Consider the following 19322-nt stretch of genomic DNA (forward strand, 5'->3'; position numbering starts at 1 on the left):
CACACTAGAGTGGAGCGTGCATAGAACAATGAAGCAAATACATTAAAGTGCATACAAAAGTTCAAAAAGCGCTTAGTGCCCCACGATTGATGTGATAAACAGTCCTGATAAACAATGTTGCAAGTGATTAGTGAAATCCTGTAGATCAATATCAAAAAGATGTGTATAATAAGTGTCCATTGATATTATTTTCCAGCATGCTCATAGTATTCTTTGTGCTGCAAACCATGCTCTGGTGCAATCCAGTGGCCCCCCAGGTATTATGCTCACCTCAGAGCATGTGACTCAGCTGCTACACTAAGTCAAAACACGCTTAGGAGCCACCCCAGCGCTCAGTACTGATCACCAGATGTCAGGTTCCAATGCGGTTCCAAAGATATATATATAAGAAAAAAGAACTTGATGGTGTGATATTGTTTTGTAAATTTAAAAAATGTAGATCATTGTGGCTCGCAGGATTTTTCTTCCTTTTAAGATTTAGCTAGTAATTGGCTGTGGGGGCTGAAGGAGAGGTCCGAGTCTACGATTACACCCAGCACCCTGGCGTGTGTGGAGGGACCAATGCTTGTGCTGTTGATCTCAATGGTAAAGTCAAGGGGAGGGGAAGAGGAAATATTACAAGCTCAGTTTTAGAAAGATTGAGTTTGAAGAAATGGTGTGACATCCTTACTGATATGTCATTCAGTAAGTTTGTAATACGTGAGGAGATTGAGGGGGTGAGTTGAGGAGTCCAGAGATAGATCTGGGTGTCATCAGCATATAGAGGTGGCATTGGAAACCTTGCAAGGTTATCAACTGGCCCAAGGAACAGGTATAGATAGAGAATTGGAGTGGCCCAAGGTTGGAGCTCTGGGGTACCCCAACAGGAAAAGAAGCGGAGATTTTCTAAGACTTCTAGTTTTAGGAACCAGCTTGAACTATTGTATTAACATGATCAGTCGAAGTCATGAAAAGATTTCAGAAGTTTTCCCCCAAGGTGACCTATGAATACTTTATGCCCACACCAGACATTGTAAACATGGGTTATATTGGACACTTACCTGCACACTCAGTATCTCTGAACCCTACCTTACATAAATTAAATGTTCCATGCCTTGGCAACACTGCACGTTTGCCTTCCTAGAATGAATAAGTGGAACACATTTTAGGTGGTCACTGGTAGCAGAATAATGCATTCTTCTGCATTTTATATTACTACTTAATAGGAGGACAAAAGAGGCAAGCAGGGAGTTTTGGTTATGTTTTTCTCCTCCTATCATTTGAGCTTGTATTTGCTCTTTATTAACAACACAGAAGTGCTGCTAGACGTTCAGTGTGTAATGCCTAATGTTTGCCTAGTGAAGCAGCCAAGTTGTTAAGAGGTCCCTTGGGCAGCCAATGCTTCTCTGTTCTTTGAGGTTTATCTTTAGTTTGCAGGACCATTTTCATCAAATATGCTACTTTCTCTACACCAGCACACAAACAGGTAAAATAACAAATGGTATGCTAGTCTCATTTTGAAAGTGAAGAGGTTACTCACAATATGAAAATTTTCGTACAACGTCAGAAGTGATGTAATGTGTTGAATAGTTTTGTATGTATTCTTTTGTTTCTGAGCATGTGTAGTTCTCCGCATACGACTTTTTTTGTACGAAAACCGCACTAACAATCCGAAATTCGGAAAAACAGCTTGTCGTACAAATTTTTCCATCCGTTTTTCATATCGTGTGTACGGGCCTTTAGAGTTGAATTTGCTGACGTGTGCCTTGTGACACTGTTGAATCCCCCTACGTCCCTAGTGCTGTCCAGCTGCATTCTGTAACAATATGAACAAAAAGTAATTCTTTATAAATACTTCTAACAATTTACTTGTGTAACTGCTAGCCAAGGCAGAATGATTTGTGAGTAGTGTGCAAATGATTCTCAAACGTTTCTTTTTCTGTAGTTATTAGAGAGAGTGAAAATGCAGCTGGCTTCATTCCTTGAAGACCCTCAGTACCAAGATCAGCACTCCCTGCAGACAGAAATTATAAGGACGTTTGGTAGAGTTGGACCTAATGCAGAGCCAAGGTTTAGAGATGAATGTAAGTCAGTTTCTTCACATTTGAGATTTTCAGATTTGTACCACGTGTCAAAGAGCAGCTGAGGGAACCGTATTTCATTAGGGTTAGCCTTGTGGCCTTTGCCTTTTCTGCATGCAGTTTCCAGACTTAATTTATTTAGCTGTGGAAAATTAGTTTTTCACTTTTCCCTTCCATATCGTTAAAAAGAGATTTTAAGCGGGGTATACACGTATCGAAATTCATCCGGTTCACCAGGAACAGCCCAATTTTTGATGTGGTGGTATCCCTCTCTGCCCAACGGTCCTGCTGGAAAAATTCGATCAGAGTATGCAGCCTATGGCTGCAGCACTGATCAGTGTATATTGACGGGGAAAGGCCTCACTGTCAGAATACAATAGCATCACAAGGGAGATTCCCGCATCCACATTGCTTGTGTTGATGTGGGAATCTGTCAGTTTTTTTTTTTTTTGTTCAACCGCCAGTTGAATGAAAACAAAAATGCTTTGTGTATACCCAGATTAAGAAATAACCACCAAACAGAGCCACGGGCACAGAAACAAGCAATGTTTGCTTTCATTAACTCCAGGAACACTTTGAGTTGAACTGCCCATAGACCAGTACTATATATGTTAAAAGCATGCAGTCTTTGGCCCATTTTGTTAGTATAAGATGGACCAAAGTTCAGCAGGCACTGGACAAATTTTGATCGTGTGGCCTCTCCTGCTCTACAGAAGTTAATCTAATGTTTTGATTTCTGTTGAATGGGCTTGTTGGAAAACTTCTCTTGATCAGCAGTTGCAGCCAATCACTCTCCTGCAGCCGCTGAGAGTCCCCGCTGTCAGAATATGATGTCTAAGTGAGGTGGATTCCTCTATCCACCTCAACTTTGTGGATGGAGGAAGACATTTCTTTATATCGTTTAGCCTGCTAGCTGAACGGGAAAAAAAAGATCCATCTATGGCCAGGCTAAGTCTAAGTGTGTATATGTATATAACAGGAAATTAATATTTACAAAGAAGATAATCATAACTTTCCTTCTTGTAGTTGTTCTTCCTAATTTGCACAAGTTAGCCTTGGTCAACAATCAACAGTCGGTGGATTCAAAGAGACTTGACATTGCAACATACTTGTTTGAAGCTTACAGTGCGCTTTCCTGCTGTTGTATCCTTTTCATTCTGAATGACTAATGCCGCGTACACACGAGCGGACATTACGGCGGACTTTGCCCGGCGGACTTTTCGATGTACTTTCCGACGGACTTTCTGAATGAACGGACTTGCCTACACACAATCCACCAAAGTCCGTCGAATTCGTACGTGATGACGTACGACCGGACTAAAACAAGGAAGTTCATAGCCAGTAGCCAATAGCTGCCCTAGCATGGCTTTTTGTCCGTCGAACTAGCATACAGACGGCGGACTTTTCGACCGGACTCGATTTCAACGGATAAATTTTAAACAAGTTTCAAATCTAAGTCCGTCCAACTTTTGAGAAAACAAAGTCCGCTGGAGCCCACACACATCGAATTGTCCGACGAAATCCAGTCCGCCGGGCAAAGTCCGCCGTAATGTCCGCTCGTGTGTACGCGGCATAACAGCACATTTCAAGTAATAGAATTGTAGTAATTGTTTTGTGCATGTCACCTTTATATAGTGGTTATTGTTGTATGCTATATTTACAGACTAAATTTGATTTAAACTAGGCTGCGTGTTGCCATTAACTTGGCTATAAGAGTCGTTTGTAGATCTACTTCCATTTACCTGTACTCATTTGCTGTCTGTAAACAATTAGGCTGAATTCACACTGGCATGCCATAAAATGCAGGGAAATTGGATCTACATTTCCATCCATTTTATATATGTTTTAATGCGTGTTGATGCACATTTTGATGTGCGTTGACACACGGTTTTCCCGGGCATTAAAATGGTTTGCATTTTGCAGGTTTTCCCGTGGCTTCACATCTTGTTCCTGTTTGAGGGTTAGATAAGGTGTGAGTGAACACATATTTTCTTTTTTGGAGCGTTTTTTTGGTAAACAGGATGTCTAGCACAACAGGCCCTAATCATTGTGATTGTAGGCGGCGCATGAAGAGATTGGGGCAAGAATACGCTATTGGGTAAATCCATTGCTCTCGGAACATGAAAATGAAGGGCAGTTTTGGACCTTATATATACCAAGACTTATGAAGTGTTCAAATGTGAGCTACAAAATCATCATCGTTAATAAATTATGAAATGCTGACTAGAGAGCACTGGCTCTGCACACACTTCTCTTCTCCTCATTGTCCAATTCCCCAAAGATAGCCACTGGTTTGGGTGCTTGTAAAGGGATAAAATTAATGACTATGCTATTTTTTTCTTCTTTACTTGTGTTGCGTTGCACTGCGTTGATGCATGTTTTGCATGCATTGTGTTGCGTTAAAATGCATACATGTTGCATTTTAAGACAGAGCAGGTCAACACAGTGTTGTAGTGAGAACAGGGGACACAAAAATTAAAGCTATATATCGACATGAAAAAGATGACGAAGATCTCGCTTTTTTTAAAGAGTTTTGCATCCCATGTCATCTAAGAACCAAACTTTATCAAAGGACAAATGCCCAGTAAACAGACGGGCTATAGTCCCATAAAATAGTGTAAAAAGTTGCGCTCAATATTCAAAAAACACTAAAAGTCCAGAAAGTGCTAATACAGTTCAATTCAGCAGCACAGGCTGAGTGAAGACAAAGGATGATACGATGAATAAACATCAACTCAGGTGCTTATAAAGACGATTGTGAAACAAATCCAAAGAAATCCTCCACCTTGAATCACTAATATTAAAGTCAGGATGTGCTCTTACCCCAAGATGTAGACCCCCTATTATGGAAGGTCAAACAAGCATTTGGATATCCAAGATGTGTCCATGGAAGAAATAGTACAGGTGGTGTATGATCTGTTCCTGCACTGTGTATGTATCATCCAGACAGACCAGCGGTAAACCAAAAAGACAAGGGGCTTCAGTAGTGTAAAATACCTTCTTAAAGGTGTTTATTGAAAAACAGTGCACTAAGACATATAGTCAAGGGCAGTGCGTTAAAATACAAGCTACAGCATAACGGTACCAATGCGAAAATTGCGAAAACAAATCTGTGTGTCCTCGCCCGACCGGTTTCGTCACAAACTAACTTCTTATACCCCAAAACATTAAATGATCTTGTTTTTCCTGCTGCAGCAGGGAACACCCTCTTTATTCTGCTAGAGTACTTCAAGAGTATGCAAGTAGAAATAGTTCATTTTGGGCCAGCCAATGGGCGCTGGCATTTTGGATATCAATACACTTAAGTGCAATGTTGATTAGGCATCCAAAAAACTGTCATATAGCATAGAGATTGTCCAAAATACATAAAATATAAAGAAAGGCTTAGTGTCTAATGAGAAAGTTTAACTGCCTAACACAGAGAAAAAATTCTGCCCTCACAGGGAGAGAGACAAGTAATCAACAGACATGCTCAAGAGGGCTAAAGTGGTTTTAAAGGTATTCTATGCAATAAGGTAAAAAAGCTATCTGTATCCAGCCACAGCCCCCCTTCCTGTCCTCTCCTCACTGGCTCCTTCACAGCAGTGGGAGCAATTGGCTCATGCTGCTGTCAATCACAGTTAGTGAGCAGGGGGCGGGACAGTGCCAAGCCATACCCTGTGTATCAATAGATACACAGAGTGCGGCTTAGGAGCAAGCCTGCATAAGTGCCCTCATAGGTGGCTTTCCAAGGGGGCACTCAGCAGGGGAGGAGCCAGGAGTGCTGGTGGGGCACATCAGAAAAGGAGGCTGCTCTGTGTAAAAGCATTGCACAGATCAGGTAAGTGTAACAAACACTTAAGGCTTCTAGTATAACAACCTAAGAGGGGAGATGCAGATTCTTGAAAATATCTATTCCTGACCTTTGATCTTTAAAGTGTTGTTTTTCTTTTTTCATCTACAAAATTGCCGTACACGTTTATCATGAGTAATGTTCAGGAGTGAAATTCCACCTTAGTCCTTTACATGTCTGCATTCAAGGTTCATTGTCTTAGTTTTTCTGTGTTAAAAAAAAAATTAGCCCCTGTCTTGAGCTGGCTGTACATGTATAGATTTTCTCCATCCACGCTGATTGGATGCAGTCGCTGCTGAGTTTACAATTTTCCACCTGGCTCCTTTGACGAAAGTCGATTTTCCAATCCAGGTGTTGCTTTGACATTTTGGTGCAGCATTGACATTTAATGGGTGTATGACCAGCTCTAGAGACCTTGTTGGAGAACTTGTGGTCAGCCATTACTTATCAGATTGATTTAACACTTTGATCTTGATCTAAAATTGCAAGTCTTTTTTAAACATGTTTCTTTGATAACCGAGGCTCTAAAGAGATATCAAGTCATGCAACAGTATGAATAAATATGTGCTACCGGAAACCAACTTACAGTGCATTTGCCTGTTGCTGCCAAAAACTTCAGGACAGTCTACTTAAAATTAACATTGTCGATTGCAAAAGAGGATGGTTACATCAATATAAATGGTACATTTGTGCTTATAAAGGAGAAGTTCCAGTGATGTGTCAATCAATAACTGCTTCCTTGCTGACAACTTCCTCTTTTACTCTGTCATCCAGCTTTCGGCATTTACTTTATTCCTTTTTCACATCGTTTGTAAAGCAAACACTTTGAGATTTTTTAGACTTTTGTGGCATATTAAGAGCTTACTGTGGTCAATGAGATTTCTATATATTATGTACTTTATCTTAACTGATTGTTTTCATGGTATAGATTGTTGGTTGAAGAGATTCTTGGATTGTTGTCAGTTTTTAGCATAGCTGAACTGGAATTCTTATGAATCTATACATATTCTGGCTTCTTTTTGAAAAATGTGGTGCTGATTTCATATTATGTAATCTTTTCTTCTTCCAAAAATGTCATATATTGCAGTTTACTGGTCTTTTAGAGTTGGTGCCTGTTAGTTTTTTTTCTTTTTTCAGGGATTTATTTCTTTATTTTCACTTGGTAATCCTGTGAAAAACAGACTTTTTGTCCTTTTATGTCTACTAGTATTTTCACCACTGTATCTATTGGGTGGCTATGATTTTTAGCATGTCTGTCTTTATCTTTCTTCATTACATGATGGAATGATGGGAATAGTAGTCTACACAAGAGAGAGTAAGCGTATACCTTCTTTTCATATCGCAGAAAGTGACGTACACTGCATCTCTAGCAAGAGCAGCTGCTATTGAAAATGCGCTTTATGCTGAATTCCTGGATTTCACCCACTTTGTGAAAATCACAGGCACACTATGAGTTAAGTCCAAGAAGGTGCATGACATCCCCTGAGCTTATTTCTATTATTTATATCTTGACAGGTTTATGGAGCTGCCGGACCATACACTGATACTCTGGGCTGTGAGAAAGGAGACTGAGGCACACAGAGCAGCTATTCCTGCCTCTCCCCTCTGCTGCCCATTCAGAGAAGCCTTTGTATTTTATAAATGAGTTCACATAATAAAAAGGCTTCTGTGATTGAGCAGGAGGAAGGGAAGAGCAGGCAAAACAGGTTCACCTACTTTAATGTTGAATATGCTTAGACCTGAAGCATCAGGGCTCCTTAAAATACAGCGATAGATGTCTTCCGGGAGTGCAATAAAACTGTCAAATGTAAATGATAGAGAAGTCCAGGAGATGTCATTCACCTCCTTGAATTTAACTCTTAGTGTGCCTTCACTTTTTACAGAAGAGCTGAATTCCTGGAATTCAGCTTTAACCTGAAAAATTTAAATGAATACAGCCCCCTAAAAACTGATAAGTTGCAATATATAGCATTTTGGGGGGCTTGAATGCGCTTAGCCTGTCATGAGGGAGATATAAGAACTAACATTGCCAACCTCCGAATCAATATACAGTACAAGTTGTTTTTGTGACCAGATACTAATTGTTCCATTTTTTTTTCTGGCGTTTTGAGTCAGTCATTAAAGTTTTTAATTGCTGCCAAAACTTTTTTTGGTTTAGTTTTCCATAAAGTCAGGATTCTCAGTCATCATAACAGGAAATTAAAAGCAATCTCCTCAAAATTAGGGCAAATCCTACCTCTGGCATTTTCACTGGAACCAGTGTACCCATTGGGAGATGTCCCCTCTGGTTCTCTTCTGGTGACAACCATGAAAGGCCCTTCATTTTCTTTGCTGGTGATGTTGGTCCTCAGGATAAATAGTGCGGTTGGACCTTCCCAACAGGGAAAGCAATAAAAAGCTTGAAGGGTGTTCTAACTCCACTCTGTCCAAAACTAGAAAGCAACATTTTACTGTTGGGGTTATAGTTGATGATTAGCTTATGTCGCATTTTATTGCCAATTATGTGCACGTCAGGAAAGTTAATGTACGTTGTCTACATTATGTGTTTTTGTGTATCTGACAGACAATGTACCAGCGTTCACAGTATAAAGCAACTCTATCGCTTATATAAAAATTCCTTAACAGTATGTTGCAGTCATATCTGAGGAGTTAATGGTGAATCACTTTTTACCAGGACTCAGGTGCCTACGCGCTGATATGGAACAGCTGTCCCCTGAACATGAGGTACGTGCTTTATTTCTGTAATTACTCTAATGTCCTAATAACATACAGGGTAATTCAATAAAGTGTTTACAACCAGTTTATGGCAGTAGGTCCCTTTTTAAAACTACCTGTGCCAAATTTAGGCAAGTATTTGCACAAGTGTTGCTACAGACATAGGAGTGCCAGTGTGAATGAGGCTTAACATTTGCATCCTCAACTTCTGTGTCAGACGCTATCAAAATTCAAATTTTATTGCAAAAGCATTTTCAGCATCCTCATTTGAACTGAGGTCACTGATTACTTTAGTTTGATTTGACATATGTTTTATAAGCCAATTCTCTGTTATAACATTTACTTTTATACCTTCATAAGCGGTACCATAGAATATCTACACACAACAGAAGTCACATCTGTCATTATCAGGTTTAAAGGATAAGTTCACCTTTTGTAACTTGTTACATGTTACACCCATATTCAGAGTGTATATGTAAGGCAGGCCATACATGGTGCAAATTTCTTTCCTGCAAGAAATTTGCACGATTTTCCCATCAACACAAACAGTGCTGACAGGGGAATCCCTCCTGCAATGGTCTTCTTCCGGTGGGGGGGCAGGTGGGGTAAGCCGTCTCCGACGGAAGAAGACCATGATTATCGCAAGAGAATCTGGCAGGCTAGCTGTACCCAAGTTGATCAATCAGTCAGCTTGGTACATTCAGCCTGCCCATTAATGGTTCGAATCTGCATCACACCCACGATCTGCTGATCGCTGGTACAATGCTTTCCAGGCTCCCATTAAAAAATAATAATAAATGCAAATTTCTCTTTCGTTCATTGACAGACACAGCGGTCCATTATTCAGAACCATAGGGTTATATCACCCCCTACAGGAGTAGGACACTATTCAGAAAAAAAACTTGGCTACGCCTATGGGCAGTCCTAGGTCATATACACCCCCTCTGCTATAGGCCTTTAGTTTATTTCTGCCTAGTCAGGAGTAAGGACCTAGTTCCCTGCTGGGGTCTCTGGTTCTGGCAATTTTTTGTTTTTGCTTTCTAAACTACTTTTTTTCTCTTTGATTTTTTTTCCTGTGAGATCTACAATCAACTGTCAGACTGGGTGATGGGCTGAACACTAAGATCCAGTGGTCTCCCCAGTCTGGCCAGCGAGTGCATGCAGACCGCAGCTACGCACTAGGTTGGCCGCAACATAGCCCCACTGGACAGGGGCTGGCCCTGCGAGTTAAACATCTTGCAAGGTCGCATATGACCGGGTCTCAGCCTGTGTTGCAGCGTTCCTCATGGCCGACAGCCCCCCCACTTCGGTGGCGAGGAAGATCTGTCTGTGAGTGTTACCTGAGCACTTCGCTGGAGCGGTAAAGGGCCCCCTCCTCTCCTTCCCTGGAGTGGTGTGGGGCATGGGTGCTCCCTGGGGTGGTTGGTCCCTCTGGGGTTCTTCTCCAGACCCCCCCTTCCCTGGGTGAGGCCCAGGCCTCTGGTGCTTTGGACACTCTGTCCACCCCCCCTCAGGGATGTCAGTATGGGGGGGGTGTACACCTTGGCACTTGCTGAATGGTTGGGCAGGTGACCAGACATCCGCGGATCCGCGCCCCCTGTGGCGGCCCTCCACTAATTTAGGCCGCGGCTTTGCGGCCTACCAACCAGGCGCGTGTAGGGCAGCCCTAGAGCGGGTGACGGAGGCCGCCATTTTCTGTTGCGGGCATCTGCCCTCATTCCTCGGCTCTGCTTAGTCCGATCCCCCCGCGGACCTGTGCACTCGCGGTGGGCGGCCGAAAATTTAGGCCACGGCTTTTGCGGCCTACTAGTCCATGTGGCCACCCCAGACGCCTTCTTCCAGAGGAACGGCACTGTGGGGGCTCTGAGGGCGACCCTCTTTTGGGGGGTTGTTTAACTGGGCCCTCTGTAGACTCCCCCTGTGTGGGGCCTTAGTGGATGCCCACTGCAAAAGCAAGCCAGGAGCTTTTGAAGGAAGAGAAGTGGAAGTGGATATCAACACAATTAAGCATTCGTTTCACTTGCTGAAGGCAAAACTAAAGGCAGAAAGACCCACAAACAAAGAACAATGGAAGACAGCTACAGTTAGTCTTGCAAAGCATCAGAAAGCAGGAAAACCAGTCTTTGGTAATGTTCATGGGTTCCAGACTTCAGACAGTCATTGCCAGTAAAGGATTCTCAACAAAATATAAAAAAATGAACATTTTATTTATGATTATATTAATTTGTCCAATTACTCTTGAGCCCCTGAAAAAACGGGGAGGCTGTGTATAAAAATGGTTGGCGTTCCTAAAATTTGTATTTGATATTTATGTTCAACCCCTTGAATTAAAGCTAAAAGTCTGCACTTCAAATTCATTTGAATTGTTTTGTTTTAATTTTACTCTGGTGGCATACAGAGCCAAAAGTATGAAAATTGTGCCTGTGTCTAATATATATATATATATATATATATATATATATATATATATATATATATATATATATATATATATAGCCCTAACTGATATGCTTGAATTTTTATTTTTAATATCAGGGATGGCGGCAATTAGCGACTTATAGCGGGGATGCGATATTGCTGCTGGCCATCTGACACTAACTGACACTTTTGACACTTTGTGGGAACCAGTGACACGAATACAGGGATCAGTTCTAAAAATATGCACAGTTCTAATGACTAATGGCTGGGAAGGGGTTAGCCATATAGGGCGATCAAAGGGTTAAACGTGTGCCTAACCAGTGTTTTTACTAAGGGATGTGCTCGATTTTATTTGCTGCTTTGCAGGGAAGCAAAATCCAGCACATCCCGATCTGCCTTGTTTACATAGAGCTCTACTCTTTCTCCTCATCAATCAGCAGGTACCAGCGGTCATCCATTGGCCATAACACCCCTGATCTGCTTGTGTTGTGACTAATCATAGCACAAGGGGCACACCGGTGACACGCTCCTTACCCAAGCACACCGGATCACTTACTAGGTACGTGATCCAGCACAGGAGAGCCGCTTTGCTGCGGTATAAGGGCGTAATGAGGTCGGCAAGTGATTAAAGGCAGTTTTTTGCAATTGGAACATCTGTCTGGCTTTATTGCTATCTGTGCTCCATTAAGGAGATTCGCCCTCTTTGTCATGTTTACAGCTATCATTAAAAGTTCCCCTCTATCACTGTTTTGGGGTCAACCCAAATTTTGGGATTTTCTTTCAATCTTCTAATGGGGACGCTGGTACAGATGACCCTGTTGACGACTAATAGTTCTCTCATTTTGAAAGGATTTCCTTTCACTTCCTGTTTTGGCTTCCCAATGGAATGCAGAAGCAAAGAAAAAAAAAAAAAGACAAGGGTTAATGAGAAAAATTACGAATTTAGCGTGTATTCTCACAGGGTGACACTGTGAATACACAGGTAACAGTGTGCCAACGTCCCAACAATAGATATATAGAAACTAAAGACTAGAAAATTCGACTTTAAAGGCACACGGGTAGACCATACAAAAGTATAATAATAATTATAATTTTTATTATTTTATAGAACCGAGTTAAAAAAGGGGAATTTATTACATATAGATGTATATAAAATTCATAAAACTAATATTGTATAACCCACACACAGATTCTGACACCACTTGCAAGATACAGAGTTACAATAGTACATCCAAAGGTGCAATGGTTGAGGTTCCAATAGAGGTTCCAATAGTAGTAACCGAAAAAGGATGTAGATGTAAGATCATATGGGTCAGAATGTGAATCCAGGCACAGAATATTTGCTTATTCGCTCTACATGTTGCGGGTAAGGATACGGTTCTTCAGGAGCACAATGATCAAAGTTTCATCAACCGCAGAAATAGTAACGAATAGAAATAGTAACGTCGTAATTTGCTGGTAAGCAAAATTAAATGGATATGTCCAGGAAAAAATAGTAGCAAACACACAGCTAAGAAAATACAGGTACTGGTGACATTGGAGTTACCAAGCCTATATAAGCATTGTAGGAGAACAGGCTTAAGGCTCAAAGAGGCTAGTACCCCAAGATTTTGGGCCGTGCTGTGTGGTATGTGTTTGTCTCCTGGTATCCAAGAGGCTAGTACCTCAAGATTTTGGGTCGTGCTGTGTGGCATGTGTTTGTCTCCTGGCATCCAAATGCTATTTGGATGCCAGGAGACAAACGCATACCACACAGCACGGCCCAAAATCTTGAGGTACTAGTTAAGCCTGTTCTCCTACAATTCTTATACAGGCTTGGTAACTCTAATATACTCACGCTGGTTCATGTCACCAGTACCTGTATTTTCTTAGCTGTGCGTTTGCTGCTATTTTTCCTGGACATATCCATTTAATTTTGCTTACCAGCAAATTACTACGTTACTATTTCTGCGGTTGATGATACTTTGATCATTGTGCTCCTGAAGAAGCGTATCCCTACGCGCAACCTGTAGAGTGAATAAGCAAATATTCTGTGCCTGGATTCACATTCTGACCCATATGAGCTTACATCTACATCCTTTTTCAGTTACTACTATTGGAACCTCAACCATTGCACCTTTGGATGTACTATTGTAACTCTGTATTTTGCAAGTGGTGTCAGAATCTGTGTGTGGGTTATACAATATTAGTTTTATGAATTTTATATATATATATCTATATGTAATAAATTCCCCTTTTTAAACTCAATTCTATAAAATAATAAAAATTACAATTATTTTTATATGGTCTACCCGTGTGCCTTTAAAGTCCAATTTTCTAGTCTTTAGTTTCTATAGACAAGGGTTAGACCCTCCCTTACTCTATCCAAAATGAAAAAAGGTTTTGCCTTTAGTTCTAGTTTACAAAGTCCAATACCCCACTTTTCCAAAGAGGAGCTTGGTGATTCAGAATAAAGGTCTTGTGTATACAGTGGGGACGGAAAGTATTCAGACCCCCTTAAAGTTTTCACTCTTTGTTATATTGCAGCCATTTGCTAAAATCATTTAAGTTCATTTTTTTTCCTCATTAATGTTCACACAGCACCCCATATTGACAGAAAAACACAGAATTGTTGACATTTTTGAAGATTTATTAAAAAAGAAAAACTGAAATATCACTTGTTCCTAAGTATTCAGACTCTTTGCTGTGACACTCATATATTTAACTCAGGTGCTGTCCATTTCTTCTGATCATCCTTGAGATGGTTCTACACCTTCATTTGAGTCCAGCTGTGTTTGATTATACTGATTGGAATTGATTTGGAAAGCCCCACACCTGTCTATATAAGACCTTACAGCTCACAGTGCATGTCAGAGCAAATGAGAATCATGAGGTCAAAGGAACTGCCTGAAGAACTCAGAGACAGAATTGTGGCAGGGCACAGATCTGGCAAAGGTTACAAAAAAATTTACAAAAAAATTTCTGCTGCACTTAGAAACTAAGAGCACAGTGGCCTCCATAATCCTTAAATGAAGGATGTTTGGGACAACCAGAACCTTTCCTAGAGCTGGCCGTCCGGCCAAACTGAGCTATCGGGGGGGAAGAGCCTTGGTGGGACAGGTAAAGAAGAACCCAAAGATCACTGTGGCTGAGCTCCAGACATGCAGTCGGGAGATGGGAGAAAGTTGTAGAAAGTCAATCATCACTGCAGTCCTCCACCAGTCGGGCTTTATGGCAGAGTGGCCCGACAAAAGCTTCAGTGCAAGACACATGAAAGCCCGCATGGAGTTTGCTAAAAAAAAAACACCCGAAGGACTCCAAGATGGTGAGAAATAAGATTATCTGGTCTGATGAAACCAAGATAGAACTTTTTGGCCTTAATTCTAAGCGGTATGTGTGGAGAAAACCAGGCACTGCTCATCACCTGTCCAATACAGTCCCAACAGTGAAGCGTGGTGGTGGCAGCATCATGCTGTTGGGGGTGTTTTTCAGCTGCAGGGACAGGACGACTGGTTGCAATCGAGGGAAAGATGAATGCAGCCAAGTACAGGGATATCCTGGCCGAAAACCTTCTCCAGAGTGCTCAATGACCCTAAGCACACAGCTAAAATAACGAAGGAGTGGCTTCACAACAACTCCGTGACTGTTCTTGAATGGCCCAGCCAGAGCCCTGACTTAAACCCAATTGAGCATCTCTGGAGAGACCTAAAAATGGCTGTCCACCAACGTTTACCATCTAACCTGACAGAACTGGAGAGCATCTGCAAGGAGGAATGGCAGAGGATCCCCAAATCCAGGTGTGAAAAACTTGTTGCATCTTTCCCAAAATGACTCATAGCTGTATTAGATCAAAAGGTTGCTTCTACTAAATACTGAGCAAAGGGTCTGAATACTTAGGACCATGTGATATTTCAGTTTTTCTTTTTTTAATAAATCTGCAAAAATGTCAACAATTTTGTGTTTTTCTGTCAATATGGGGTGCTGTGTGTACATTGAGGGAAAAAAATGAACTGAAATGATTTTAGCAAATGGCTGCAATATAACAAAGAGTGAAAAATTTAAGGGGGTCTGAATACTTTCCGTCCCCACTGTTTATGGTTTCATCTTTCAACAGCTGACCACAAATCCCCACAAAGGAGTATGTACTAAAAACAAAACAAAAAATATCGGTAGATGAACAGGAAAATTGAAATCAATGTTTGCAGCACACCTTGGTGAGTGTCCAAGGAAACATCAATTTGTGACCCAACTAAACAGCTTACATACCAGAAGCCCACATTCGACTTCCAAGACACCTTCAAAGCACACTTTTAAGAGGGAGCAAGCAATGCAAGCTCGGAAACACACTATGTTATAGATTTTGGTATATTTGGAACTTTAATTTATCAGTATTGTGATCCACCTCTTTTTACTCTGCACTGTGTGGACGCCAGGGTTTTTTTTCAGTGGGAACTTGGTGGAACTCAGTTCCACCACCTCTGGCTCAGACCCTTTGGTGCCTGCTCACCACAATCGCTTGTAAACACAGAAGTCTGGTTTCTGTGTTTACAAATTACAGCTCCGCACTCTGTATGTAATGCAATTCTGGTAATTAATGCCCCTTTAAGACCCTCCTACTGTTTTCATGAAATTTGACTGAACACACCCACTATTTGATGGGATTTGGAGGGTGTGTGTAGGGGGAGGGGTTTTGTGGGGCCGTGGTTAAGTTCCAGCACTTATTGTTTGAGAAAAAAAAGCCCTGGTGGACGCCAACATCCAGCAGCATTGTTGTTGTTGAATGTGGCCTTGGGATGTGTTGTCAAAGACAACTTGAAAATCGACTGTGGATTCCTACTATGTAAGTTTGTTAGTCGGGACTTGATATTTTCTCTGACACTTGTCAAGGTGAGCTGCAAACATTTACAGTTCGGTTCTCCAGTTCATCTGCTGATACTCTTAGATGCTTTTGTTTTTTGTTTTTTTCAGTTATACTTTAGGAATTCAATGGATATATAACTTGTGATTGAAAAATGTCCTGTGTTACTGTCGAAGTCAGTTTACTTAGCCAAATCCAATAAATTATAATGTCTACTAAGGCTCCATTCACACTTGTGCAACTTTGGTGCAACTTTGGATGGGTGCGACTTGGTTGTGAATTGTTGTCCTTCTGCAAAGTCGGACCCAATGCTGCATGTAAAACTTTCAGGTACGACTTTCATGCAACGTTTAAGGGTTAACATTGAAGGTTATGGCCCTCAAGTTGCATGAAAGCAGACCAAAGTAGTGCATTAACTACTTTGAAGTCGTTGCAACTTTAAGTCGCAAATATATGAATGGTTATCATTGGAAAACACGGTATGCAACTTGTCATGTGACTTTGATGTCCAAAGTCGTATGACAAGTCGCACAAGTGTGAAAAGGGTGTAAGGCAGTGATATGGTTGATGGTTTCTCAGTATCATGTTATTGATGAAGCAGAATTTGATCATAAATATGCCTGTTTTGTGTTTCATTTGTTGTCACGTCTCTCTCCTTTGCAAGGTTATTTTAAGCTCCATGATAAAAGAATGTGAACAGAAGGTGGAAAACAAGACCGCCCAGGAGCCTCAAGGGTAGGTGAAATGATTCACTTATTTACAAAAAAAAAATATTGAATTATATTTATATAGTCTATAGGTTTAATTTCTACAGTGGTAGCCAGAATTTGTGTACCTTTCCCAGTTATAACTTCCCCACTTTATGCATGACCAACAAGCCAGTCTCAGCTGTCAGGTTCTATTTTCATAGTTGCACAGAAAACATGGACAGTGTTGATTTTCGATTCAATGCAATGTTCAGTTGGCCACATACAATACAGTCTGATCACACAACATTTAGGTTGAAGGGTACAAAAGTGAAAATATATACAATGGAGATGTTAAACGTTAATAGTAGAGACTGCAAAGTAGAAGGCCAGCTGCAATACATTTAAAGCGGACCTTCAGTCATTTTTTCAACTTTGCATCTAGTAAATCTTCTGCCCTTGTTGTTTTAACATTGGATAGTCAAACATTTTTTTTTTTCTGCCAGCAAATACCTTATACAGCCCACTTCCTGTTTCTTGTCTGCTCATTAGCTTAGGCTTAGTCATAAAAGGGCCAATGAGAGCTGCAGGGCTGGAGGTGTGTGTGTGTGTGTGTGTGTGTGTGTGTGTGTGTGTGTGTGTGTGTGTGTGTGTGTGTGTGTGCGTGTAAATCCAGAAAGTGAACAGGCAGCAGCTTCAGCTGCCCACAGTTAAAGTGGTTGCAGCCAGACTTAGTGGAGGGAGATATACTGTATGCAGCATATTTGGCAAGTACAAAATCACAGTATATATGAAATAATATGCATAGTGGTTGGAGAGAAGCTTCAGAATGGCAAAGATGTTTTTATTACAAATTATGTGAGCAGACTGCAGTTTCTCTTTAATGACAGAAATATCAACTCACCATGTCAACATCTTTTTTGTTAGTACATTTAAATCTTCTGTAAGCCCATTTTAACCTCTTCACAAGATTCAAATAATAACATATGGGTCGATTTAAAAAAAATTTAAATAATCCCCTGTGCTATATTTTATGCTGTTATTTGATGATGTATTAAAAATGACTGCTTTTGTTTAGCTACAGTAGATCTCTTTAATTAAAATGTCAGAAATAAGAACTCTACGAGTACAAATTTAATTTGGACCTGCCCTGGAAAATGAATAGTGGAATCAATCTCGTAACTGTTGGGAAATTACAATATTTTTTAGCGTTTATATTTTAGTACTCAAGGCAATTGTTTTATAACGCAAGAGGTTCGGTAACTGGTTATTGCTGCTTGACAGGCATTATATTTGTCAAAACCATATGCTATTATACTTCACTATTTGTTAAAGTAAACCGGTCACAATCCTTTAAACTGAGCATATGATGAAAAATGTAATAGCAAAGTTGGAGATATTGGCAGTTAAATGGACATTCAAATTTAAACCTTTCCTGAAAAACTTTAGCTTGACACCTCACGCTCCTATATACAAGTCCTTTTTGTAAGCCTGTAATGAAGTAAATATGTAGACTGCCATTGCCAACCTCCTCCTAGAAATGGTAGTTTCCTGGCTGTTATACTGACCACTGCCTTTGATACTTTGAGTCACTGACCAAAGACCGTATGCAGATTAGGAAAGTTCTTAAAGCAGAAGTTCATATTTGTATACATGTTCTGTATGTCAGAGTGTTGAATGTAGAGAGCCAGCATTCAGGCAACTGGCAATTTAGGAGGGGTCATCAGCAGAAGCCATTATGTGTCTGTCATGGTCGGTTAACTTTAATGTGATGAGTGAGATGAGTACTGTAGCTACTACTATCTGTATTTCTTGATCTACCTATAATTTTGACATGCAGATTTCTACAAAGGCAACTTCAGAAAATGTATTTTCTTTGTCGTACATCATGGGACACAGAGCCTTAAGTAATTACTTAATGAGTTATGGGCCACCTTCAGGTGTTGACACTGGTATACCCAATCAAGGAAGTTCACTCCCTATATAACCCCTCCATCTTCCAGGCTATTAATTAGGGGGAGGGGGTAATTGCTAACAGGTGCCTGCAGTCTATATAACTGTGTGTAGGACTCATCTTGAGCCTGCTCATTGTGAAGCTGTAGGAACTTAAACCAAGTGGAACTTTTCTAAGTGGTGATTTAAAAACCAGAGTTTAAAACAGGAGATTATAACAGGGGTCATAGTACCTGTGTAGTGTGAGTATCTGAGTGTTGTGTGTGTGGATCATTAGTACTTGTGTATTGAGTACTGTATACTTGAGTATTGCGAGTGCACGTAGGTCTGCGACTGTTCTGCGAGTGCACGTAGGTCTGTGAGTACCTGTGTATTGTCTTGTTGTGTACCTGTGTATTGTCTTGAGTATTAGTGCCAGGAAGCTAGCTGTTAGGTAATTTGGACAGGGTAAAATCCCCAATCCTCACTAAATTTAATAGGTACGATGCCCGGCGGGTGTGGAGAGGCGACTCTTTGTACATCTTGCCGCATGTATGCGTTCCTTGATCATCCGATCGAGGGCGAATACTGCTGTGCAAAATGTAAGCACATTGTTTCCCTGGAAGCCCAGGTTCTGAATCTGGGGAAGCAACTGTCAGCACTGAGAAGTCCCTCCATACTAAAGGTGAGCCAGGAACGTACACAGCAGGTGCTGGCAGGGGCCAGCACAGAGGCGGGTGGAGACAAAGAGGTGCAGGCACTAGCAAAGAGTAGATGGGTGACAGTCAGGAGGGGTAGAGGGGGAAGTGCCAGGGAGGCTGATCCAGGACTGGAGCATCCCA

At 41.1% G+C, this 19322-nt stretch overlaps 1 protein-coding gene across 7 annotated transcripts in view; it reads left to right on the forward strand.

Annotated features, from left to right (window-relative positions):
- The window catches only part of RELCH (RAB11 binding and LisH domain, coiled-coil and HEAT repeat containing), a 251582-nt gene that overhangs the window by 196326 nt on the left and 35934 nt on the right, over positions 1-19322 (forward strand). For 6 of the 7 annotated variants that reach the window (XM_073630909.1, XM_073630910.1, XM_073630912.1 and 3 more), the window contains 4 exons: positions 1925-2063; positions 3087-3203; positions 8528-8616; positions 16527-16597. In XM_073630909.1, the coding sequence (XP_073487010.1) occupies positions 1925-2063; positions 3087-3203; positions 8528-8616; positions 16527-16597 (416 nt within the window). Of the gene's footprint in view, positions 1-1924; positions 2064-3086; positions 3204-8527; positions 8617-16526; positions 16598-19322 lie in introns of those variants that run through there. The other variant, XR_012244472.1, reaches the window with a different exon arrangement.

Source organism: Aquarana catesbeiana, linkage group LG05, assembly GCF_042186555.1.
Source record: "Aquarana catesbeiana isolate 2022-GZ linkage group LG05, ASM4218655v1, whole genome shotgun sequence".
Taxonomy (NCBI): domain Eukaryota; kingdom Metazoa; phylum Chordata; class Amphibia; order Anura; family Ranidae; genus Aquarana; species Aquarana catesbeiana.